This window comes from Neofelis nebulosa, chromosome 11, assembly GCF_028018385.1.
Source record: "Neofelis nebulosa isolate mNeoNeb1 chromosome 11, mNeoNeb1.pri, whole genome shotgun sequence".
In the NCBI taxonomy this organism is placed as follows: Eukaryota; Metazoa; Chordata; class Mammalia; order Carnivora; family Felidae; genus Neofelis; species Neofelis nebulosa.
Window position 1 is genome coordinate 90033524 of NC_080792.1, and position 24784 is coordinate 90058307.

Here is a 24784-nt window from a genome sequence, read left to right on the forward strand (position 1 = left end):
CAGGGCCCGGCTGAGCCTCGCGGGGAACCCCAGCGGGCAGTCCTGCCAGGGCCTGAGCCCCGACCCACCGTCTCAGGGGTTTGCCTTCGGCCACACGTGGCCACGTGGGTGTGCACGCAAACACGTCCTCACACGGGTGCCGGCTTGGGACACGAACAGCAGCGTACACGCGTGTGTGAGCAGAGATCCAGCAGCAGCGTGCGACCATTTGTGTGTGCACGTGTGGGCGTGTGCACGTACACACGCACGCCTGGCCGCCGAGAACGAAGCGAGGCCGTGCGTGCAAATGCACTTGTGTGCCTGTGTCCTCGTGCACACGTGTGTACAAGTGTGGACGCGCCTTACGAGTCCACGTGGGGAGAGTGTACAATCTGGGAGGGCTGGCCGTGGCACACCTGGCCTTGCTAAGCCGGGAGAAGCCCAGAGGGGCCCCCCAGACAGGCCCGGGGTCTGAGAAGACAGAGGCCCAGCCGCGCCCGGCACGCTGGAGCCCCGCCCACAGCCTCTCCCCCTCAGGGTGGCCGAGGCCGGGGTGTCGGAAGTAAGCTCCCCACGGCCCCAGGCCGCCCCCCGAGAACCAGCTCTGCCCCGTGTTCCTACACGGAGTCCGCTCCAGAGGCTACAGGCCGGCGGCCTGCAGACACACTGGGCTGCTTTTCTTGAGAACTGATCACTGATATTTGAACACGCTGATTTCAAACCAAAATGGGAAAAAGTACATGATATAAAAGGACAGATCAGCAGTTGGCTGGTGGCCTCCCATCCACACGGGGCGACGTCCAGGCTGCCGGGGGGGCCCGTCCCCACCCCCTGCCGCCTTCCACCCGGCCCGCCGCCCTCACTCGCCACGCAGCTCCAGGAAGCACGTCAGGGACTCGAAGGCCTCGTGTGCCCGCATCCTGCACATGACCACTCGAGAGCCACAGGGGCTCAAGAACCGGTCCGGGGACCCGAGCGGAGCCTGTGCCCTCCCTGCCCACACACACCTCGACCCCAGGCCCCCCTCAGCCCCTCCCCGGGCCCTCAGCCACACGCTGACGCTGGCCCCAAACACGCAGCCGATGGCCCGTCCCGCGGCCACCCGGCACCACCTCCACTCCTGGCCAGCACCGAGGGGGCGGGCGGGCAGAGGAAAAGAGACGCCCGCTCGCCAGAGGAGAAGTAATTTAGGGCCCTGCAGTGCCAGGGACTGAGCAGAGGTGAGTGCTCAGTGCTGAGAGGGATGCCCGTCAGCTGCGTTCTGCTCCAGCGCCCTGGGTGCCCGAGGCCGCCAGGAACCTCATATCCCGGCTCTGGACCCCCAAGTGCCCCCGTGCAGGGTGCCTTGGCTGTGGGCCCTGAACCCAGAAGGGGAGAGGGGGCAGAGGCAAGGGGAGGTGGAGGGTCACTCTGGCCATCGCCTCCCGCCGGCCCCCGTGTGCTGCCGTTCGGAGCTCAGTGTTGGCCAGAACTGCCGGGCTTCCGCTCTCTGGCCTCAGTTTCCCCGCTCTGCTCTGGCAAGGCTGGCCACAGCCTTTAGTTTCCTAAACTGTAAAGAACTGAGCGGAGGTGAAAGGGAGACCAGCCCTCACCTGATGCTGGCTTGCATCCTGCAGGGACAGGAGGGTCACCACCTCTCTGGTCACGCTTCATGCGGTCACCCAGCCCCAGCTCCCGGTGAAGCCACCTCAATGGGCCAAACACCCTGCTCCCCCGATCCCAAGCCTCCCAGTCTCTCGAGGGGCCAGAGGGTGGCCAGAGAGAAGGACCGCTGTGACTGTACATCCGTAAAATGGGGACGAAAGGCCTCTCCCTGGTTCTCGACCACTCAGGAAGGGCACCAACTCCCCAGATCTGTTTTCCAAAGGCATCTGGCTGCCTTTTTACCCCCACCACGTTTTTCTGGACCCTCCTCTCTTGAGCAGCTCTAGAAACACCAAAGCCTGGGGTTTAGTGGACAGGGCTGGAGGAGTAGGTTTCCAGCACTCACAATCTGCATCCCACGTGGTGTCCTGAGAGCTCTCTGAGCGGGGGGCTGCATCCGCTGGGCTCCCCATAAATACCACGTGGCCCCACTTTCCTCCAGCGCCCCCCTCGGCCCTCCGTCTCAAGGTTCTTTCCCAGCACTGATAGACTCCCACGGACGGGAAGGAAGGCCTGGCCCCAGGCCGCCCCGCCAGCTCCTCGGGGCTGTTAACAACAAGACTCACCCTCGTAGGACAGGACGTGGCCCTTCTTGCCCTCGTAGATGACGTGGCCCTTCGGCAGGCTGTCCTCCCGGCTGCGGTCCAGACGACTCGGGCTGTCCTCGCCGATGATCCTGGTGATGGTGCCTTTGTACAGGACGTCGGCCGGGGTGCCCTGCGGGCACGGAGCGGGTGAGCCACCGGCAGGCTCCACACGGGGGTCCCTCGGGCTCGGCGGGCACGACGCGGGCGCGTCCAGCGTGCGCACACACAGGTGCATGCACACACGTGCTGGGTCCACCAGCGCACACGTGTGTCCATCCACGTGCTGTTCCCAAGGCGGAGGCAAAGCCCGGCGGAACAGCACCACATCGGGAAGGCTAATCCTAAGTGCGCTTACTGAGGCCCGCCGCGGAACGGAAACCATCCGGAGCCCCTCTACCTACTAACTCGTTTAATCCTGGCAACAATCCTAAGGCAGGCACGGTCGTGATGCCTATTTCAGATGGGGAAACTGAGGCACTGAGCGGTTAGGTGACTTCACCCGGGGCCACCAGCTAAGGAGGGGCAGGGCTGGGATTGGAACCCAGGTCGTCCGGCCCTGGCGTCTGTGTTCCAACCTGAACTGTATGGGTTTTACTTTCTCAGGGCCCTGACGTGTTAAGCACCGACAGTAACTGATGGGGGTGCTGAGATCCTGTCCCTGTACTGTGCCTGTGACCGTGGGCCAGGCACCCCGGTTTCCCAAACCAGGGTCCGTCAACCCCAGCACTATGACGCGTGGGGCCAGTGTCCTGGGTGTGTGAGATGCGTAGCAGGACCCCCACTATCTATCCGCTAGATGCCAGAACAGCACCGAGCCTCCCCGATCTGCCCCTCTCCAAGGCGTAACAATCCGAGATGTCCCCAGACGTTGCCCCACGTCCCCTGGGAGGCAGAGCTGCCCACAAAGGAGAACCACGGCCGTAGAGTGAGCTCTCCACGAGGGGAGGTATCCAAGCAGAGAGAAGACAGCCACGGGGAGTGCCATCCTGCCCTGGGCAACCTCCAAGAACATGAGCGTGGGGATCAGGGTTCGATCAGGTGAGCGTGGGGATCAGGTACTGACCCCCAACCGGGTCAGACTGTTGGATGTCAAACAGCAGCTGTACAAACGAGTTGCCGGGTGGCCTGGGTCAAGTCACTTTGTTTCTCTGAACCTCAGTCTGTACGTCCACAAAACGGGAACAACCTCTGCATCTGTAATTCTCAAAGGCGCTTGACACAGACAAGCTCGCCCTAAATCGAGACGTCTCTTTCCTCCTTTTCCTAAGATTACTGGAGCCATTTCACAGATGTGGGGGTCCTACTGAGTGCCAAGCCCCGGACCAGCGAGCCCCGATCGTCCCCAGAGAAACTCGTCTGCTGAGACACATCCCCGCCTGCGGGCTAAGGGCACGTGCTGGGCTTTTCCTGCAGGCCCTGCGTTGCGAGGAGGGGACAGGAGGACGCTCTCGATGCGGACGACCTCCCCAGGCTTCCCCCAGCAGAGGCTCTGGCCGGGGTCTCCCCGCCCCCGGGAAGCATCTGCGCGCAGCGCAGTAGAGCTGGGGGATAACTGGGCGTCCCACCCGGGGCGCCCAACAGGGCCAAGCTGTCAGGACAGGCTCCTCCAGAGGCGGCCGCTGCCAGCACAGCCCTTAGCCGGGTGGGGGCGGGCGCCATCAGAACCGGGCCTCTGACCGGGCCCCTCTCGGGGAAGGCAGTGGCTGAGCAGACACCACAACGGATGGTGGGAAGGGGCTCTGCTGGAGGCACCGAAGGCGGTCCGGGCTTCAGCAGAGGACGGGACGCGAAGGGCTGCGGACGCCCCCCCTGGGGACGACACACGGGGCAAACCCGTGCGGGCGGGAGACTGTTTGCCTACGGCCTGTTTCGGGGACGGGAGCCTGCAGCCTCCCAGAGCGGACCCCAGCGAACTTCGCTCCCGGGGGCGGGAGGAGCCCCAGGGGGGACAGCGCGCTGGGGCCTCCTCCAGCCTGCAAAGGGGCATCACGCCCGCTGGGTTCACGGGTGCGTGCGCGTGCCTGTGGTCCGTGCCGGGTTTCCCCGCCGCCACCCGGAAGCGAGGCCGTGGGAGTGTCTGACTCTCACGTGTTCTGGCAGCTGTCACCCTCGGCGAAAAACAGCCGATGGGGTGTGAGTGACCGAGACGGCGTGGGTCACAGCTGCCGGGAAACCCGGGGCAGGTGGGCTCCGAGGGGAACCGGAATTCGACCTTTAATCACAACCGGCCCCTTGAGAAAGACTCCGGGAGGAGTGCTTTTCCCCAGAGGGGAAACCGAGTCAGGAGGGGCCATCCCCTGCTCGAGTGAGTGGGTGGCAGAGCGGGGACCTGAACACCCCGGCCTGACTTTTGCCCCGGGTGCTCGTTCTTTGCACTCAGCGAGGCTGCCTCCCGAAGCCTGTTATTTCAAAACCTACAGCTTTCCTTCCCCTCTGTGGTCTGATCTGAGGCCACCGGGGTCGAAAACACCTCACTGCCGCCCAGCCTATGGCGGGACGCGGCGCCTCTAACGTGCGTGTGGGTGGGGCGGGGGGTGTCGTGCGAGCCCGTCTGTGCGCCCGCCTGTCCGGCCGTGTGTGTCTGTGCCTGTGCCCGTGCATGCGAGCGTGTCTGTGCGTGTACTTAGGGGCACGCCCACGCCCACACGTGTGTTCTGGCTCCTCGTTCTCCGGCACCGTGTTCTAGGGCCGGACACGGCTGGGCACGAAACCCCAGGTCCGCTGCTCACTAGCCATGTGACCTCAGCTTTAATCTCTGGGCTTCAGTCTTCTCATCTATAAAATGGGCTATCCTAGCACGGGCTCTGTGCCAGCATAAAGCATCTTGTCTGGACCTGGGCGGAAGGAAGGAAAATAAAGCCCGGGGAGCTAAGGACCCCAGGAGCCGGTGGTGCCACACTTCGTGCTCACTGGCCAGGGAGGAGAGGGTTCAACGTGTCCCGGACGCACAGGGAGCCCCCGGCCTTGGTCAGGTGGAGAACCAAGCCCCCCCCCCCCCCCCCGCCCCCATCTGCATCACAGGAGGGCCTCGTGACCGACTGCCCCCAGGGGTGGGGGCCGGCTCGGCCACAGTGCGGAGCACCTGTCCGCGAACAGCCTGAAGGTGGCCTCCACTCCCTGCTCCAGGCACCGCGGCCCTCACTGGCCCTCGCCCGCGCGGAGACGCGCCCACTCGCCATTCCGGGACTCCTGCAAGAGGCTCACCCCCGAGAAGTCTCCCCAACTTGCCCGTCAGTGTGGCCTCAGCAGCCCCGGGCATTCTGAATCATGGTATGTCACTCAGTTTGGAGCACCGGGCACTCTGAAGTCACCCGCCCCGTTCTCACGGCCTGTGAGCCCCGGCCTACGTCCTCCGGCTACCCAGCCGGCCCCCTGGGAGCAGCCACTTCTGCGTTTTGCTCAGCACCTGGGGCGCCTGGCTCCACACAGACAAGAGAAACGACCACGGAACGAGCTGCTGTGCCCAGGACACCATCACACCCACCGAGACAGGTGCCATGCGGTGGCACCAGGGGGAACAGAGGGAACGGCCCTCTGCCTGCAGTCAGGGCCGCGTCTGGAGCCGCGGCCCGCGGGTCCTCCCCCCGCCCCTCGTGCGGTGCCCCAGGACACCTACGTGGGTGATGGAGCCGCGGTACGTGATGGGGCTCTCAGAAGGCACCCGCGTGCCGGGGATGCCCTTGGTGATGCTTCCTCCCGGAACCGAGCCCAGAGATGTCCCTGAAAGACACGAGACACGGGGCATAAAGGGTGTCCACAACCCCTTCCCAGGTCCCGGCCCTAAGAGCCACCCAGACTGGGCTCCTGTTGACCGGCAAGTCCCCCCTTGGGGTCTCCCCTGGGGCAGAAGGTCCCCCTGGCCCTAAATGGCGAGGTAAACAATCAGGAAGACGGGGTTCTGGACCCTGTGGGAGCTGATGACCCTCCGATTTGGGATCAAAGTACCCGTTCCTGCCTCGACCCTCCTCCAAAGAGCAGAGGGGCACCCGCTAGGGACGCAGGGCAGGATCCGGGCCTCACGCCCACCCCTCACGCCCTCACCTCTCAGCACAGATGTCTCCTGGGCTGTGGGCACCCCCAGGTTCTCCGGGGGCCCAGCCTGGCCCCGCGGGGACAGCTGCTCCTGCTTCACTCCGCTGAAGGGCGCTGGGGACGGGTGAGAGCGGTGAGCCACGCAGCACAGGTGCAGGGGCCTGGGGGGACGGCCCCCACCCAGCCCTACCCAGGGGCCGGGCTTCGGCACCCTCCCCTCAAGCCCCCAACGTGGACAGCTGGAGCCGCGCCCGGGCCATCGAGGTGGGGGGCCCAGATCCTTACCCAGCTTCTTGGGGTCCATGGCAAGGGGCAGCCCCATGGTGATGGGGCCCACAGGGGCCTTGGCGTGCTCTGAGTAAGGGACGTGGAGCTGCACCGACATTCCCTGTGGGGGGCAGAGGTCACGGGTTCACGGGCGCCCTCGCAGTCCCTCCGCCACACGCCCAGCCAGAGCGTCCTGACGCCCCTTCTGCGAGAGCCCAAGGGGAGGGGCACGCCGGAATCACACGCAGGTGGGGAGCCGGGGGCTCAAGTCCCAGGCCGCTGCTCAGCTGAGTCACCACGGACAAGTCCCCAGCTCTCCTGGGCCTCGATCCCCTCACCTGCGAAGCAGCCATCAGGAGCCGGTGGGGTGTAAAGGAAACGGTGCACATGTGTGGTCCGGGGCAAAGCGGACACCTGGCCCCCACCCCTCCCCGCACAGGCGGATACGTCAGGGAGGCGAAGGGGCAGGCAGCCACAGACGGCTCACCACGCGCTGTGTCTAGTGCACCCGACCTTCCGTTTCACAGAGGGGAAACCGAGGCACAGTAAGTTTAGGTAATCTGCCCAAGGCCACACAGTCTGGCTGCAGAGTCCGTGCTCTTGACTGCCCGAGTCCCCAGGTCCTGGGACAAACTCCAGCCCGCTCGGACTCTAGCAGCGAAGGGCACAGAGACGACCCTGGCCCCTCGGGTGCCCAGCCCCCACTGAGGCACCGTTGTTTCCAATGCCCTGCTTTACAGACGGAAAGCCTGAACCCCAAAAGAGGAAGGGGCTGTTCTCTGGGCACCAGGCCACACAGATGCTCCGGGGGGGTGCTGACCATCCCGCCTCACCTGGGAGATGGCGTTCATTTGCCTCTCGAGGACGCTGGGGTGCTTAGCGGAGGAGATGAGGGGCGGCGGGTTGGAGATGGTGGGTGGGCGAGGCAGGACGGGCCGGGCGCTGTCATGGAGGCCCAGGGGCAGTGGGTGACCTGTAGGGCACACGCCTGTCCATCACAGGGCCCCTGCCAGACAGACCACCCCCCACAGGCGCCTGTCCACATGCGCCCTTCCCTCCCTAAGGAAGCCTCCCTCCACCCTGCCACAGCCCAGCCCCCATCTAAGCCCCTCACCTCCAGCCCGGACCCCCTTTAACTGGTGTCCCCGTTCCCACTTTACCCCCTCCCCCACCAACAGCAGCCCATTCCCCCCAAAGGAATTCTGAAAAGCCTACTGGTTCACATCCTCCCCTTGCTGTTTACCTTCCATGGCTCCCCACTGCCCCCAGGATAAACTCTTAAACTTTGACACGGCTTTCAGGTGCCCCAGACCTGGTGCCTGTGGTCTCCCCGGACCCACAGCTTGGGCACCAAGCACCCACCAAGGCAGCCAGACTCTGTTTCTCACGTTTCTCCCGCTCTTTCCTACCTCCGACCCTCTGCACGTGCAGTTCCTCTGCCTGGCCTGTCTCGCCCTGTTTTGCTCCTGGCTCATTTATCCCACTCGTGCTTCGGGATCAGCTCTGCTTAGGACGGCCTTTGCTGACATCACAGCCCTTAGCAGGCCCCAGATGTGCTACTTCTGTTGCTGGCGGGGCCCGGCAGGACTGGAGGACCCAGAAAGAATCTCAACCCCGGGCTGAACGTATCTGTAAACCAAAGCAGGTCCCTCCCCTCCTCCCTTCCCCCCAGACTTTTCTTTCACCTGCCCATTCTCTAGCTCTAAGTCACTGGTGGAAGGCAGAGCCCCACTCTAGGGCTGCCCCCTCACCAGCTCAAGTACCTCCTATGGCTCCCTACTGCCAGTGGCTTCGACTCTAATCCTGCAAACTTCTCTAATCTCAAAAGACCCCCTTCTTTCCCTTCACCGACCAGACCATCCCTCTTGCTGGGTCCCATCAGATTCTAAGATCCCTCTGCATGCAGCTCCAAACCAGTGCCAAGAGTTGGGACCCAATGACTGCACTGGCCAACCGAGCTTGGGCCGAGCTACTCACCAGGCGGGGCGTAGGAGAAGGCCGAGGGGTCAGGGGCGTGCGGGGAGGCCTTGATCACCTCACGAGGGGGCACAGGGAAGGGCAGGCCCGACGTCCAGCACGGAGGCTCTGTGGGCAGCTTCTGGCCATCAGCTGCAAAGGCCGAGAAGAACACAGGCTTCTCTGCTGAGGGGATGAGGCAGGGCCGTCAGCCGTACTTGGCCAGCCCCTCCCAAACAAGGCTCTCCTGCGCCCACAGGACTGGCCTTGGGCAAGGATGGGCTCCTGGCCGAGCCGCCTGTTTGCTGAGCACGTACTGTGTGCCAGGCACTGTGCTAAGCATCCCGCCAGCATAGATCCAAGGAGCAAGCTTGCGAGAAGGAGACGGTTACCGGGGAAACTGAGGTACAGACACATCAGTGGAGTTATCCAAGGTCACCATCAAATACGCGGCCAAGTCGGGATTTGAACCCTCAACCTCCTGGCCTCTGCAGCTACAGATAACAGAACAGGAGACTAGGGCCCTCCCACAGCCTCCCACGAGCCGGCACTCGAAGCCCTGTTTGTGTACCGACTCGTTTATCCTCGTTGCACCCTAAACAGAACTATCACTGTCTCCATTTTACAGCTGGGAAAACTGAGGCCAGGAGAGGCAAAGTCATCAGGTCAAAGGCCCACCGCTGGGAGGGGAAGGAGCTTCGAGCCCGGGCGGTCAGGCTACAGACTGTGACCTTAACCTTCACTAGGCACTGTGCCCACAGGAAAATGAATGAAAGCTGGCCCCAGGTTCTCAGGCCTGGGGACACCCCGCAGACATGGCCAGAGGCCAGGGGCCCAGGTCTGTGGTCACGGCATTTGCCCACCCACCTCCTACTCTCCTGAAATCTGCCCCAAGCTCCAAACCTCTCCCTTGAGAACTGGCTCAGGGACTAGGGGAGGTGAGTGGCTGAGAAGCCAGGCAGGAGACACAACTGGGAAACCCCAAAACTCTCCACCCCTGGGGCAGGAACAGCGGGCAGGTGTCGTCTCTCGGGCCACCTCCGATGGCGCAGGGAGGTTCTGAAGGCCCACGGGAGCGTTAGCACGGAGCAGTGAGGCCTGCCATGCTGCTCCGGATTCTCCACATCTCTCCCAAGAGAGACCGAACCCCCCCCCCCCCCCCCGGACCCATGCCCTGGTGAGGCGGGCAGCCCACAGGAGGGGGTCGCAGATGTGGGGAACAACCCCGTGTACGGATTCAACAGCCCCTGATGGAGGCGCCCCCATGGGGCCTGGCCTGAACACCCCCCCTGGGCCTTGCTCGTCCAGCTACCCACCCCTGCCTCCTGGAGCTCAGCCTGGGCTGTGGTGGGCAGGGGCGGGGGCTGGGGGGCTCCTGGGGCCAGGCCAGCCTGGGCGGGAGGCCAGGGGCCTGGAGAGACAACCTGTTCCTCCAGCTGGCCCCGGGGGAGCCCACGCAGGAGCCAGGAAGCAGGGGAGCTCCCGAGAGACCAGAATGGTGCCTGAGGCCAGGGGCGCTGTCTGCCACGGGGAGCCATTCCAGGAAAACAGCGCCCCCCCCCCCCCCCCCCCCCGTCCCGCTGCAATCAGAAACCACCGGTGCTGGCACTCAGGACAGCGCCCATGACCTGTCCCAGCAGGTCCTGGCTGGCCCCGGGTGATGCCCGGCCACCCAAAGGTGGCCTAGCCCTGCTCAGATCCAGCACGGGTCAGAGCTGCTTGGGGCCCTGGCCTTGCCACGCAGCAAACCCCTGGGCTGGTGCCCCGAGCCTGGAATGTTCTCCAGGGCCAGGCCCGGCTCCTCCCCATAGTGAGGCGTCCTGGTCCCAGCGTGGGGGGCTGGCAGGGTCCAGGGAGAAGGCAGACACCCCGCACCCTCATCCCCACTCGGGTCCCTCAGCAGGCCCGGCTGCCTTCTGCCTCTGAAACAAACTCCCCGCCTCCGTGGTCACCCCTGCAGTCCAGACTGCCACCACAGCTGGTCGGGAGCAGCACGGTGGCCTCCCCCATCTGCCCACAACTCCCTGTGGCCCTTTCTCCTCAACAATGGCCAGAGAGGGAGGGACATCTTTCCAAAACATAAATCAGATTACTCCCCACAGCACAGACACATCAAAATGCCTCCCAAAGAGGCCTCTCCTACACCCGAGACAGAATCCCTGTGGCACCATGGCCTACGAGGCCCTACATAATCCGGGCCCGAGTTTTCCTGCTCTGATCCTCTCTCCTACCCCCTCACCGCCCATATCCACCTTTTGGCAGCTCCCCAAACACACCAAGCTTGTCCCTACCCCAGGGCCTTTGCGTGTGCTATTCCCTCTGCCTGGAATGAATGCCCTTTCCCCACATCTTCCCATGACCGACTCCTCACCTCCACAGGGACCCCTCCTCTGAGCCTCCCCGACCCCGTTTCGTTCTTTAACTGCGTGAACGACTCCAAAGTCGTCTTGCTTCCTTCTGTGTGTGTCCTGGCTTAACGTCCTTCTCAACCACAAAAAGGGCCCTCGATGCCTTCACCTTGCTCACTGCCAACTCCCCGCCGCCTGGCACGGCACTTGGCCATCACAGGTGTTCAACGAGTGTCCCGACCCAGTGGCCAGCAGACAGCCTGCGTGCCGGCCAGGATGCACCCCCGCGCCCCCCCCCCCCCTCCGTGTGGGTGGCGTCTAAGACTTCGCGCAGCAGGGGAGAGCGGACGCGGGGAGGCGAGGGGGCAGGCTGATTACACGGGGCATGTCTGGCAGGCCCGTGTCACTAGTGGGAAGCGTGGAGCGGCCCTCCCTCAGGGACGGCCCTGCTTTTTGTTCTCACGCAGGCGCACAGCAGCACCCTCAAGGGGGCCCACGGCCAAGGGCCAATCCGGCTTCCTAGGGAAGGGCTCTGTACGCGAGAAACGGGTGCGGGTGGCACCCGCCCTCCGACCCCTCGAGCGGCCAGCGGGAGCCGAGGTTGGCCCGGCGCGGGGGGGGCCCCTGGAGGAACTGCGCCCAGCACCTCTGATGCGCACCGACCCACCGCGCGCCAGGCTGAACCGGGAAGGGTGACCCTTCGGGGACACGGGCCTGGAACTTCCTGGGCCCGATGGGGAGTGTGAGGCGGAGAGAAACCGCAGAGCACGAGAAACCACGCCTGGCCCGTCTCCTGACCTTGAGCTTCCCGCGGCCACAGCAAAGCGCGCCCCGGGCAGCTGCTGTAACACAGCTGCTCCGGGAATCACCCCACGGGCTCCCCGCTGGACCCGGCGACCTCGGCCTGGAGCAAGGTCAGGGTGAGCGCTGGAGTGGGGCAGCGCTTCCGGCCCGGGGCCCAGAGCCGCTGCCAGCTGGGCGCCGAGCCTCCTCTACGGTTCTAGAAGCTCACACGTGGGCGGAATCCCGTGGAATCAGAGGCTGCACCACAGACGCGCTTACGTGCAGACACGGCGTCTTTGAACAACTTTTAACGTTGCCAGTGCCAAGAGACTAGACCTCACGTGAAAACACGGGTTCCTGGCTCCTCTGGAAGAACGACGGCAGGCCCGCACCGCCACGGGGTGACTCGGCAGAAGCCAGCAGGTGCCCGCCTCAGACCAGGAGTTCCCGGTTCGCCACCGTTCCCAGCATGCCCCACTGCCTCGCCTCCACCGCTTCCGCTCACCTACCCGGCTCGCCTGCCCCTACAGGCTCGGAGCCGCGACAGCCGGCCCACGCGCACAGACGGCCCTCATCCCCGTCCCCGTCGTGCCCCCCACGCCCCCCTACTCTCCACCACGGCCACGGGCACCTACTCACCCTCCTTCTCAGCAGGAGGCACGGGGCTCCTGCTTTTGCCTCGGGGGCTGTTGCCGGGCTGCTGGGGGGTGTCGTTCTCCGGCTGCAGGTGCTGTGGCGGCGGGGGGGCAGGGGGAGCCGCGTCCTCCCGGGGGGGCTCATGGACTTTGGTGACCTGCTGAGAGAAGCGAGGGGAAATGAGTATCTTGACAGGCCGTCCGTGGGCCGCAGAGATCGGGGAAAGCCTTCCAGGCCCCCCGCAGGTGACAAGCCCGAAGGCCAAGAAAGACGGCGAGGTGTTCAAAGGCACGCAGCTCAGGGGGCGGGAGGGTAGGTCTTTGCAGAAAGGGCGCGGGGTGTGGCCGCCCGTGCCCCCTGCCCTGAGTCTCCGCGGGTCTGGGAGGTCGAGACGGACGAGCAGGACCGCGCTGGGCCCCGGCAGCTGGCCGTACAGCCTGGTCCGCCCCGTGCCCCTCACTCCGAAAGCCCCTCAGCCCGCAGCCCCCCAGCCACACACAGGGAGCCCGGGCACACCTCCTCAGAGAGGAGCGGCCTTGGCAGAGGCCGGGCCGTTGTGACGAGGGGGCTCCTCCGAGGGGCTGCCTGCGCGGCCTCGAGCCTCCCCACAGCCTCTCCTGGGGAGCCTCCCACAGGGTCTCTTGTTTAGAACAGGGGAGGCCCCACCTTTCTGCCCACGGTGCTGAGACAGCCAGGGGATGTCCTGCCCTCCCTGGTCTGGGGGAGCTCTGGAGAAGCCTCGGGGGGCAGGGCCCCTCGGGGCGGAACGGCCCGCGCAGGCACCGGGCCGGGAGGGCAGGAGGGAGACCCGCAGGCCGCAAGCTCCCTGGTTCCTCCAGAGCCCCACCCTGCACGCCCGCCAGAGCCCTGGAGCTGTTCCCGCCTCATCTCCATGGGGATTTCTCCAGGAAACAGGAGGCTGCCGGGAAGGGCCGAGAAGAGCGGGGCTGCAGGTGCTGGCCCCCCCCCCCCCGCCCCCCCGGAGCTGGGCACCCGCCCTCCTGCGCTGCCTCCCTGAGCCGGAGCTGAAGGTGGGGGGCGTGGCGTGGGGGGCCGCTGCCTTCCTCGCAGGAGTCCTGGGGGGCGGGAGGGGCGCCCGGGCACTCACGATCGGGGGTATGGCGGCCGCCCGGTGCTTCAGCTGCTTCAGGTCCAGCGGCTTCTGGGGGGAGGCGTTGGCCCTGGTGTCACTGCTCGGGGTGAGGAGGCTGGGCCGTGGCGACAGCAGCCTGAGGGGGAGAGGAGCGTCAGCCCACAGGCTCGCCGCCGCCCTCTCCGGGCCCCAGCCCTGCCGGACCCGACCAGAGGGGGGCCGCCAGAAGCGGGGCAAATGTCCAGGGTCACCCGGCCGAGGAGACCAACCAGGACTCGGGGGGGGGGGGGGGGGGGGACGGGGACAGGCGACTCCTCCCTCCCTCCTCTGGTCCCGGCCGGGTCCGTGAGGAGCCAAGACCCGCTCCAAGCCCAGCCCAGAGGCCCAGGCCAGGACTAAATACCGCCCCCTGAGACAGCCCCAGGCAAGCGAAGTCCCGGGGAAGCCAAGACTCAGGGCCCGCGCCGCACAGGGCTCTTCCAGAGCTGCAGCAAAGCCAAAGACTCAACCAGATTAAGGCTCGGCGAGCTTAAGAGATTCAGGGAGATTATTCATCACCCAAATAGGGGAGGCTCAGGTGCCCGGCGTGGAGCTGAGCGGACCCCATGTACTGGAGGCAGGAGCCGGGGACCCCACCCACTGAACCAGAACTCGCACCTCACCGGCCCGCCGCTTCTGAGGCGCTGAAAGCAGGCAGGCTGCAAGCTTCATGTGGAGGGGTCAGCATGCACCTGTCTGCCCATCAGCCACAAGCATGGCCGCGAGCCGAACCGGCCCGTAAGTGCTTCATTCCGCAGAGCACGGTCGCCTCGTCTGCTGCTGACACGCACGACCGGGAACCCGCACTGGGCACCTGGCAGGGCCCAAGTGGATGCCAGGAACGCGGCCCCCGCCCGTGCAGGGGCACCCAGACACAGCCTGCCCTCTTCACGGGCGTCACCTCCTTCAGGAAGTCCTCAGGGATTTCCGGGAAACCCCAGAGTACTGGGCACAGCAAGCTGCCACAACCCCTATCTGCCTCCCTCGTTGGCAAGGGGTCTCTAGGGTGGGATCTCAGTCTGCCCCAGCCTGACCCTCACCTACCGACCTTGGCTGCCAGGTTCCCGCCCAGCTCCTGACTCCCTCCCGAGACCTGCACTTGCTGAGCACACAGCAGACCCAGCGCTGTGCCCCGGGAGCACGGAGAGACCCAGGATCCAATCTCTGCCCGCGGGACGCCACCGGTGACCCATCAGGGCGTGCGAGGGCACTGGCCCTGGGCCGGGACTCGCCTGGGGGCGGGGAGGGGTGGGGGGGTGGGGGGGCAAAGCTGAGGCCGGGTCCCCACGGCCAGAGGGCCCCGTGGGCACAGCCCCTACTGTGTGCCGTGACCGGGTCAGGCGACGCCACGTGCAGACCGTAAGCCACAGCCGCTGCCTTCCAGGCAAGAGCCGTGACAACGAGGACGTGGCTCGCGGCTCTCTGCGCCCAGCAGCCGGAGCCAGACGCCCAGCCGCGAGGTAAACGTGCCTCCTTCCTGGGGACGGAACAGGGCGCACACCCGACTCGAGGCCTCGGCGCCTTCTGCTCTCCGTGGAGGCCGAGCCGCCGAGCCACGGCCGTGACAGCCCGTCCTGCGGGTACCGCCTCCCGCCCGCATCTGCCACTCGCTCGGCTGAGCAGCGACAGACGCGGTGACGCCCGCCGGGGCTGCCCCTGGCGCGCAGGGGAAGGTCGTCCTGACTTCTCCGTGCTCCGCCGGCCTCCACGGTCCTCCCCACCTGCTCCCCCTCCCGCCCGCCCTCACCTCTCTACCTGCCCTGCTCATGCTCCGAGGGCTTCGGGCCTCCCTCCCCTGTGGCCGCTGCCCCTCCCTGCCCCCCTGCACCAGGCGCCCCGACGGGCGTGAGCACCCGGGCCATCAGCAGTCCTGATGTTCCCCACCTGCCTCGAGTGCCCCCACACCCGGCCTCCCCTCCCCTCCGCCTCCCAGCATCCATTGAAACCAACGGGCACTTGTTAACCTGAACTCAGAAACGAATACGCTGCAGCCGCTGCGGAAGAAGCCAAAGGCAAGACGGTGACCGTCTGACCTGGCGGCCCCACTCTGGGGGCGTCTGCCCAGGAGAACTGAGAACGCGGGTCCACGCACGCACGCACAAGGTCGGTTCGCTCAGGTCGCGGAGGCGCTGTGGCCACAGCCAAAAGGTGAGCAACCACCCATGGGCCCAAAATCGGCTTCAAGGATACACAAAACGTGGTCCGTCCACACGGTGACATAGGAACCAGCCGTAAGAAAGAAGGAGAAAGTACCGGGAGGATCCGGAAAACCACGTGCCAAGCGAAAGAAGCCAGACGCAAGAGGCCACACGCATGAATCCACCGGGATGAAATGCCCAGAGGAGGCAAACCCAGAGACAGAAGCTAGGGGAGTGGGGGGGCCGGGGGCCGGGGGCCGGGGGCGGCGCGGGGAGGGGGGCTGAGCACAGCGTTTCTCTGGGGTGGGGGTGGGGGGGTGACGGAAACGTTCTGGGCTTCAATGGCCGTGATGGCCGCACGCCTCTGTGAACAGACTGAAACCCGCTCGGCTGTACACGTTAATGGCTACATAGTACACTATGTGAATTATATCTCAATAAAGCTGTCACGAGAGAAAAAGAAAAAAAAAAAAAGAACGTACTGTACGCTAGCCGTAAAATCAAGAGTTTGATTAACCGTATTGCTTCCAGGAACAGTAAGATGTCGTATTTGACGCATACACAAAAACATAGACACAAGTATTAAAGTTGAGAAGTAACACTTTGTGTCTGCGTAAATGCTTTTAGAACACGGATAAAGCAAAGCGTCTGGTCCCCGCCAACGAGGCCGTGAACCAGGGCCTTCCCCTGGAGCCTGTGCCTGCCTTGGTTTCCCCACCTCCTCACCCAGGGAGGGGCAAGTCAGACTGGAAGGCAGAAGGGCAGGGGCTGCCCCTCTAAGGCTCTCCACAAGCAAGCGCTGGGGGCACGCACGGAGACCCGGACCCCTCTTGCCTGGGCACCCCCACAGAGTGAGGCAGGAGCTCAGTGGGGACTGGGGCCACGGGCGCCACGCCCCGCAGCCAGCCCCACCCCTCACTGTGAGAGGGTGGCATCCCAGAGCAAGGGTCTGGGTTCAAGTCCTTCACAGGCCTCAGGGTCTGGAACCCCCAAAGGCACGGGAAGACGGGCGCTCCCACCGCTCCCAACCTCCCCTCGTTCCTGCAGCCACAGGGGCTGAGCACCGCCTCCAGGAGCCTCCTCAGGGGCGGCTGGGCCTCTGTTCTCTTTCCTTTGTTTTCTTGGAAGACAGCAGCTTTTATTTTCCTCTCGGGAGGCCCGGGTGGGGCGGGGCTCTCGGAGCCTGGCACCAGGCATGTGACCCGGGAGGGGCAGGGGAAGGCGGCAGCACGGCCGGGGGCAGTCCAGGGCTCACGCTCCCCGTTCGAATCCCACCTTCAGCCGTATGACTGAACCACTGTGCCTCAGTTTCCTCATCTGTAAAATGGGCATGAGGACCGTCACCCCCTCCCCACCCCTGCCACCGGGAACTGTTCTCTGGGGGAACGAGGGAGCACACACACAGAATACCGACAGCAGCACCCTGGGCTGAGCGGGACAGGGGATCTCCCAGTCACTGTGGGTTTCCTTCCCACGCTGGAGGGCCACGGCTGGAGGGGGGGGTGACCGATGAGCAACAGGGGGCTGGGGACGCTCTGGGTCTGCGACAGGGCGCCCCTCTTCGCTAGTGCCCCCCTTGGCTTCCCCATTATCACCAGGCCGAGACCATCCTCGCTGCCACGCTGGGGCTGGAGAGGCAGGGAACCTGTCACCTCCTCTGTCACCTTCTCCCCTGCCCGTCTCCCTCGCTCCACCCCGCCGCAGGCCTCTTTGGCCTCCACCGAGCAGAAGCTCATGCGGCCATAGGGCCTTTCCACTGCCTGTTCCTGCCCACACCTCCCACCACCGGCTCTGATCGCCCTCCCACGCCACCTCCTCAGAGAGGCCTCCCTGACTGCTCCCCACACCCCGATCTTCCCATCACCCACTCATCACAGGAGCAGTTGTCCCGCCCCTTTAATGTTCCCGTGCCTTGCTGGCCGCTCCCACCAGAGCAGAAGCGCTCTGGAATCAGGGCTCGCCTGTTCTGTCCCCAGCATCCCTGGCACCTAGAAGGGCGCCTGACGCGCACCGGTGCCCGGTGATTTACGGAATAAAGCAACGAAAGGGAAACTGCTGGTAGGATTCTTGCAGAATTTCAGGGGCGCGGTGGAAGAACCCACACTCCAGCGGCTCTTGGAGGAAACCTGCAGCGTTCCCGCAGCGGACCCACAGGCGGCAAGCTGTTGGCTGAGCACCTAGCGTGTGTGAGCCTGGCACCAGGCCCGTCTGTGCTGCTCACGGTGAGCCCGCAGCGGGGACACTGAGGCCCAGGGGAAGGGGCTCTCCGAGGTCTCCAGCCCACGAGAAAGTGCCAAGGCACCTTCTCTGGAAACTGGGACAGAGGAGGGCAGGCGAGCTCTAGGCTTTGCAATCGGGGCCACTATCTCTGGTCGGCAGCCAAGAAAACTCCCGGCCAAGCTGCCTGCAGAAGGTGACAGACAGCGAGAGCAGAACAGGATTCCTCCCTCCAAAGGCCGGCCGGCGGGGGCCAGAACCACACGCGTCTTGGGCGCGTCCAGGGCCGCCCGGCTCACCACACCAGGGCCGCCAGGCGGGAAGGAGGGCGGGGGGCGGGCGGCCAGGACCTGGGGTCGTGCGGGGGCCCACCCGTCCCGCCAGCCCTTCCGGGAGGCCCTGGCTGCCAGGGCCTGCTCTGACGCATCTTGCCTGCGCGGCCGCGGCTGGGGGGAGGGAGGGGGGGGGGGAGGGAGGGGTGGCAGGCGGCCAGCCAGGAAGAGGTCAGCGAGCTGGCCTCAGTCCAGCCTGGCTCTGAGGGCGGGGGCCCAGCCTCGGTCACACAGGGCGTGACTAAACCAGGTGTCCTGACTCCCAGCCCAGGGCTGCTGCTCCCCGGGGATCGAATGCTGGACGTCCAGGCAGGAAGAGGGGACAGAGCCAGACCCAGCAGGACGGGGCAGGGGGAGGACACGTTCCCCGGGTGGGGCTGTTCTGCTGGGGGTGCGGGGCCTTCGGGCCTGGCCAGAGGGATCCAGGGGGTGAGGGGGGCTGAGCCCAGGCTTCCCAGCTCCCCAGTCTGGGCAGGCCACGTGAGCCCAAACACACTCCGGGAGGCGGCTTATCAGCACGGCTGCCCCATGAGCTCAGCACTCTTCCCGCTAAGAGCAGAAACATATGTTTCCATGACTCCGTCCCCACAGCCAGCAGGAGCAGGGTGGGGAGCAGTCCGCCCTGACCCCATTACCCAGGCACAAAGAGCGAGCGGAGTGGCTGGACCCTGGCCGTGGGCCCAATCCTCCACTGAGGGCACTGTTTTCCAAGGGCAAGCTCAGGAGCTCTGAGCCCCCGGAAGCTGGCCCGGCCTCTGCCTGTCACAGGGCCACCCACCAGACTGTCCTCCTCCTGACACAGGTGGGGTGAGGCTGCCGGTGGTGGCCCCCAGGGACCCCTGGAGACGGAAACCTGGGGACAACATGGCTCACCTCCTTTTGTGGAACGTGTGAGGACCCAACGAGCTCTGGATGAATCTGATTTCCCCATGGAATGTTCTAGAACTTGCCATTCTAACGTGCCCCAAGGTGAATCACGGGGCAGAGGAAAGGCTCCGAGTGAACTCGGCGATTTGAAAGTCAGATTTTCCTCCCTCTCGCTCTGCCCAGAACTTTTCCGAGAGACGGGAGAGAAGAGACAACAGACCGCACTGTTTTTAGTCAAAATAAAAATGACCCGCCTGCCTCACTAGAAAACATTCCTCCAGTGTCCAGATGTGGGTGGGAGTGGGCCTCTGTACCTCTGCCCTCAGCTGCCCGCAACCGGCCCCGAATCCGGGGTATGAGCTTTGCTTCTGGCCGAGGGTCTCAGGGTCCCCAAGCATCTGTGCCAAAAGTGGCTGAAATCCAGTGCTCCGGGGCTTGGGGTGAGAACCATCCTGTGCCAGGGGCAGAGACAAAAGTGAGAAAGGGAGGAACGCGTCTCAGAACCAGTGGCGTCCAAAGAGAAACGGCACGGGGTCCCTCCAGGCCACCCTAGCAGGAGAGCGGCCTCAACAGCTCAATCCGTGGGAGCCAGGACACGGGGCCCCAAGTGCCTGCACCCAGACCTTTGGCGGACGGGACAGGAGCCGCCAGCGACCTCGGGATCCTGCGACCAGCAGCCTCAGGCAGACCCGCACCACTGTCCGCCGGGACGTGGCAGGCCTCTCTCACCCCCGCGCATCGCCCCGCGTTGGCAGCTGGCTGTTCTCAGAGCCTAAGTCACAGCCGGCTGAGCAGAGCATTCCCCTGAGAACGGGGCCAGGAGCTGGCACGGCCAGCTGACCCTCGCTGGGTCACTCCGTCACTCCGCCCGCAGCACACGGGCTCCTTCCCACCCCCGGACCTTGGCACTGGCCCTGTTAAGGATGGAATTGTGACCCCCACCCCCACCCCACCCCAAACACGTTCAAGTCCTAACAGCCAGGGGCTTGTGAACGTGACCTAATTTGGAAAACAGGCTCTTTGCAGACGTGATCGAGTTCAGATGGGGTCATTCGGGTGGCCCCGAATCCCAGGACGGTGCCCTCGCAAGGAAAAGAAACGTGGGGGAAAACGGCACACGGACACGGAGGCAGCGGTGGGGGTGCGGAGCACCAAGCACGGCCAGCCGCCGGCACGGTGGCAGGGCCCCGGCCGCACCGGCACACCTCCGGCCACCCGGGTCGCGGGGCTTCGTGCTGCAGCCCCGGAAGCCAGCCCCCCGCCCCCCGCCCCCTCCTCCAGCCGGGCCGTGCTCCCGAGGGCAGGCACAGAGGTTTTGCGGGGCACAGAAGCCGCCTCCCGGTGTGCCCACCGCTCACCTGTTCTTGTCGCCCCCCTCGGGCTCATCCACCTCGTCCGCACTGCAGGTGGCACTGGAGTCGCTGTCCTGGGGGGCCCCTGCTCCCTTGGTGGTGGGGGCTTTGCCCCCAGGGCCGCCGCCCTCTTTCTTCTCCACCTTGAGGGCCCCCTCGGGGGCGGCCTCCACGCTGGCCTCAGGGCCTCCTTTGCCCTTGTGGGGCCCGTCCTCCGGGGCCTCCTCTTTGCATTCGCTCTTGATGGGCTCTGTGGGGGGGGCCTCGGCAGGCTCTTCTGGCTTGCCCACGTCCACGGACAGCTCCTGGGCCACGGGGGGCTTCTGCTCCTCCTCCTCTGCCACCAGGGGGGCCGTGGCAACCTCTTCTTCCTTTTCCTCCTTGGGGACCACAGGAGGGGGTGCGGTGGGCGATGGGGGTGCCGGTGGGGGCGTGGGCGGGCCGGCGGCTTCGGGGGCCGGGGCGGGCTCGGCGGGGGCCAGCGCATCCTCCGGCGGTGGTGTGGGCGGCTCAGGGGCTGGCACGTCGGCGCCTGGGGCAGGCGGGGGCTTGGGCCCGTTCTGCCCCGCGTCCTTGGCGGCCTCGGCGCGGGGGGAGGGGATGCTCTCGGTGTCAGAACTGTTGTTGACGGTGGCTGCGGGAGGGGTGGGGAGGAGGAGGGTGAGTGGTGCGGGGGGGCACAGGGGTAGAGGCAGGGGCGGCCTTCTTCAAGGCCAGACCTGCCCGTCCCGGCTCCAAAGCACAATCTCAGGATGCAGTTGCCCCATCAAGGCTCCTACACACCTGGGTACCCTGCCCTGCCCCCCTGCCGACCCCGGAGCCCGGGCCCTGGGGTCGCCGGCACCCCGGTGTGGCCAGGGCTGCGGCCTTAGCGCCCCGTCCCTGTCTGCGTGCACGCTGGAAGCCCGGCCACGGTAATGCGCGTTACCTCTGGGCCTCGCTTTCCCCATCTGTAGAGTGGGGAGAGCGACTCCCAGCTCACAGGGAAAGTGAGCCAGGAGGTGTGGCAGCACAGGGTGACGCTCGGTGATGATCTGCTATTACATCACCACGACAACGTAAAAGGGGCCCATGAACTCTGAGGAGCCTGAGGGGAAAGGGGGGGAAAGCCTCAGCACCCCCATCCCATCCCACAGGGCCTGGCACACAGCAGGTGCCCAGCAACGTTCTTCGAGCGGCCGAATGTGGGTACAGGCGAAAGGCGAGGACAGCTAGGCTCTGACTGGGCTCTTCAGCCTTAAGAAAACACACTCCTGCCACTTCTTTGGGTCTCGATTTCCCCCACTTTGCGTAAAACGGGGACATCTGAGAACCCCTGCACTTGCTGTTGGCGAATGAAACGACATCAGAGTCACGAATGGAAGCACCGATGAAAGCCAACAAGACGATGGAACCGAGCGTACAGATGTGCACGAGTGTGTCAGGGAACAGCACGGGGAACAGACACTGAGCCGGGGAGGGGCACAGAGGCAGCAACAGCACAAATGGTGGCACTCACAGAGGCATGCTCACAGAATTGGGGCCCCTCGCTGGAGACGGGCGGCCGCAGGATGCCCCGTACCCCCGGGCAGCCCTAACCCTATCCCACCCCCAGGCCAGATGGCTCCATTCATACCTGGGCCACTGCATTCCCCTCTGGGCACCTCGTTCCCAGAGGCGTGTAAGGCTGGAAGGAAGGGAGAGAAGGGTTAGAAGCAAGGCGGCAGGAGCAGCAGGCGGGAGAGAGGAGGCGGCCAGGGAGGCGGGCCGGCAGTGGGCCTGGGGCCCGGCAGGCGGCAGGGAGGAGCCACGGCAGCTCTCGGCTTGGAGCGACGCACCCTCTCCCTTCAGCCCCGACGGTCCGCAGCGGCCCTGGCCCATGACGGGGTCCCGCCAGTCCCGCCCACTCCCGGGTGTCTCTGGACAAGTCACTGGCCTCGTCTGGCTCTGGGTTCCCAGGACCCCGGGGGTGGGGGCGCCGGCCTCAGAGGCGGCCAGGACTGCGGGACGGGCCCCCACCCCAGCGCCCAGCCATAGAGCCGGGCCGGCCGGGGCTGCCGTGGCCCCGGACAAAGGCCTTCGTCCTTCACGACCCCCACTGCCCCCCGGCCTCTCCCACTTCTGACCTCCCTTCGAGGCCTACCGCTTCCAGAAATAATAACCAAAATAACAGCGACACAGGGCCTCCGTGGGTGCTGAGCTCTGCACAGAGCCCTTCACGCCCGTGACTCACTTCCTCAGCAGGCCACCAAGACCGGCACAGCATCGTCTCCTTTGCAGATGAGGAAACTGAGGCACAGCGAGCCTGAGTCACGCGCCCCAGGCCACACCGCAGGGGGGGCAGGAGAGAGCTGACCCCAGTGTCCGTGTGCCTGCCCCTGCCTGCTGACTCCAGCAATGTCACTCCCGTCCTCTGAGGTAACACACGTCGGGGCGTAGGGGGCTAGATCCCTGAATTCCCGGAGCATCAGTCTGCTCATCTACAAAACGGGCACTTACGGCCAGGCCCTCTGCCTCATCGAGAGGCTTCTGCCCATGAGGAGTCCTCAGGGGCGAGCGTGCGTGCAAGCACGGGGGCCGTGAAGATTCGGATGGCGGGGCCCGCCCTCAAAGTGCTGCCTAGTCAGTAGGTCCGGAAAGGGCCTGGGGGTCCAGACGTCCGACCAGTCTGAGCCCTGGTCCCCAAGCAGGCCCTGGGTGACCGCTCTGTGGCTCAGTTTCCTAATCTGTAAACGGGGTGACCAGAGCACCCATCCCACTGGGTCACTGTGACAGTTCAAGGGATTAACTCAAGGCTGCTACTCTGTTTACGACGGCGACACCACGATCGCTACAGAGACGCCGATCGGAGGATGACTCCTCCCTCCCCAGACGGTTCATCTCTGCCTGGACGCTGCCTGCCCCCTGGAGAGGTCTGGCATGCTGCTGGGGCCGGCTGGTCTTTCTAGAAGGTTCCGTCGGGGCAACCTCGGGCCCTGACCCAGAACCCACCTGACCTCCCCCATCCTGGTCACAAGGGACAGGGCTACACAGCAAATGCTGGCTGCATTGGCCAACTCCAAGTCTCCCAGTTACGTGACACCCCGTGAGAGCGGTTCTCTTCTCTCTGGGCCTCGGCTTCCGAGCTCATGAGATGGGACGGTCGCCCTGCACCTTTGCGCGGGGTTTTCTACCCTGCTGCACGTGATCTGCTCAGAGCCACCAGACCGGCCCTCCCCCCACCCCCACCCTGATGAGGTAGGTAAGCCCTACAAGTGACGGGGAGTTCACTACCACACAGCTCTCTTATTGGGCACCGTCTGTTCTGGTCTTAATGCCGAGCCGAAGTCTGGCTTCCTTTTACTTTCCCACCGAGGCTGCATCCTGTCCGCACAGACAGCTAGCTGGCAGGATATTTAAATAGAGGATTGGGTTTCTGCTTCCTTTTTTCTTTCTGGCTGTAAAGCCAGGACCCAGAACACAAGGACCAGAGGGGTCTGCAGCCCCTCCCACCAGCCCCTGGCCAGGCCTGTCACCAACTTGGCCCAGAGAGGCCCAGAGCCACCAGCACGGGGGCCAGACTCGGTCCCCAGACCCATTCCCAAGTGGAGACGACCACGGTTGTCTCCAGTAACCACCGAGCACAATTCTCTGTTCTCAACCGGGAAGCAGGGTTCGGGCTGACGACTGCACTGTGGGCTGGGAGCGCCTGGATTGATCTGCGGGCCCGGCCTGAGGAGCCAAGAGGTGACTCACACCTTCCCTCGCCATGTCGGCAGAAACCTGGGGGTCTGAACGCAGAGGCAGGCGGACAGGAGGGACAGGAAGGCATCTCGGGCAGGAGCAGGAGGACAAAAGGCTCCATTCGCCAGAAACGTGAGGACCCACAACCGGGTCGGCTCTGGGCAGGAAGGCGACAGGTGAGGCGGAGACGTCCAGCTAAGCAGGGGTTGGGGCCTTCAGGGGTGTCGTGCCGGGGGGGGGGGGGGGGGGGGGGGCGGGAAGTTCATCTTACAAAGGGGGGCCCTTGGAAGCAACAGCATCCCACCATCCCCGCGCCTCCCCTCCAAGGCAGGCCAAGCCTCTTCTCAGAAGAACCCAGACAGTTGGAGGGCAGGTCATTTCTTCCCCTCACCTTCCGCCTCCTCTGCCACATCCTCTTCGTTCCCGCTCCCTCCTGACACCTCCATCTCGTCGTCCTCCACCGCGGGCGGGAAGGCGGCCTCCTCGCTGGCGGCAGCCGGGGCTTTCTTCTTCTTCCTCCGCGCATTCCTCTCCTTCTCCTAGGGCACAGGGACGGTGGCGGTCAGAGCCTGGCCCTCAGCTGTCAGCTCGGGGACTCCCTGTGCCTGAGGCCTTGCCACAGGTGCGACGGACAGCGATCCCGGCCACGTGGCCACCAGGCGACAACCTTCCCCCCCCCCCCCCCGCCCTCCCCGGCCACATCTCACTGCGGCGGCCAAGCACGCCGGTGGTTATTTGTCCCGAGGGCTCTAATCGTCCGTCAAGTCCTAGATGCACGTATGCCCGCTGCCCTGACATCCTTCTAGAACAGG

The 24784-nt window shown here is 65.3% G+C and overlaps 1 protein-coding gene across 1 annotated transcript in view; it reads right to left on the minus strand.

The window, feature by feature from the left end:
* NCOR2 (nuclear receptor corepressor 2) overlaps positions 1–24784 on the minus strand; it is a 210384-nt gene that overhangs the window by 19592 nt on the left and 166008 nt on the right. The window contains exons 26-36 of the mRNA XM_058691634.1: positions 24364–24511; positions 21886–21936; positions 20277–20904; positions 13341–13461; positions 12236–12392; positions 8487–8648; positions 7343–7482; positions 6528–6630; positions 6252–6356; positions 5827–5930; positions 2190–2340 (exon numbers count right to left, since the gene is read on the minus strand). Of these exons, the coding sequence (XP_058547617.1) occupies positions 2190–2340; positions 5827–5930; positions 6252–6356; positions 6528–6630; positions 7343–7482; positions 8487–8648; positions 12236–12392; positions 13341–13461; positions 20277–20904; positions 21886–21936; positions 24364–24511 (1870 nt within the window). The remainder of the gene's footprint in view (positions 1–2189; positions 2341–5826; positions 5931–6251; positions 6357–6527; positions 6631–7342; positions 7483–8486; positions 8649–12235; positions 12393–13340; positions 13462–20276; positions 20905–21885; positions 21937–24363; positions 24512–24784) is intronic.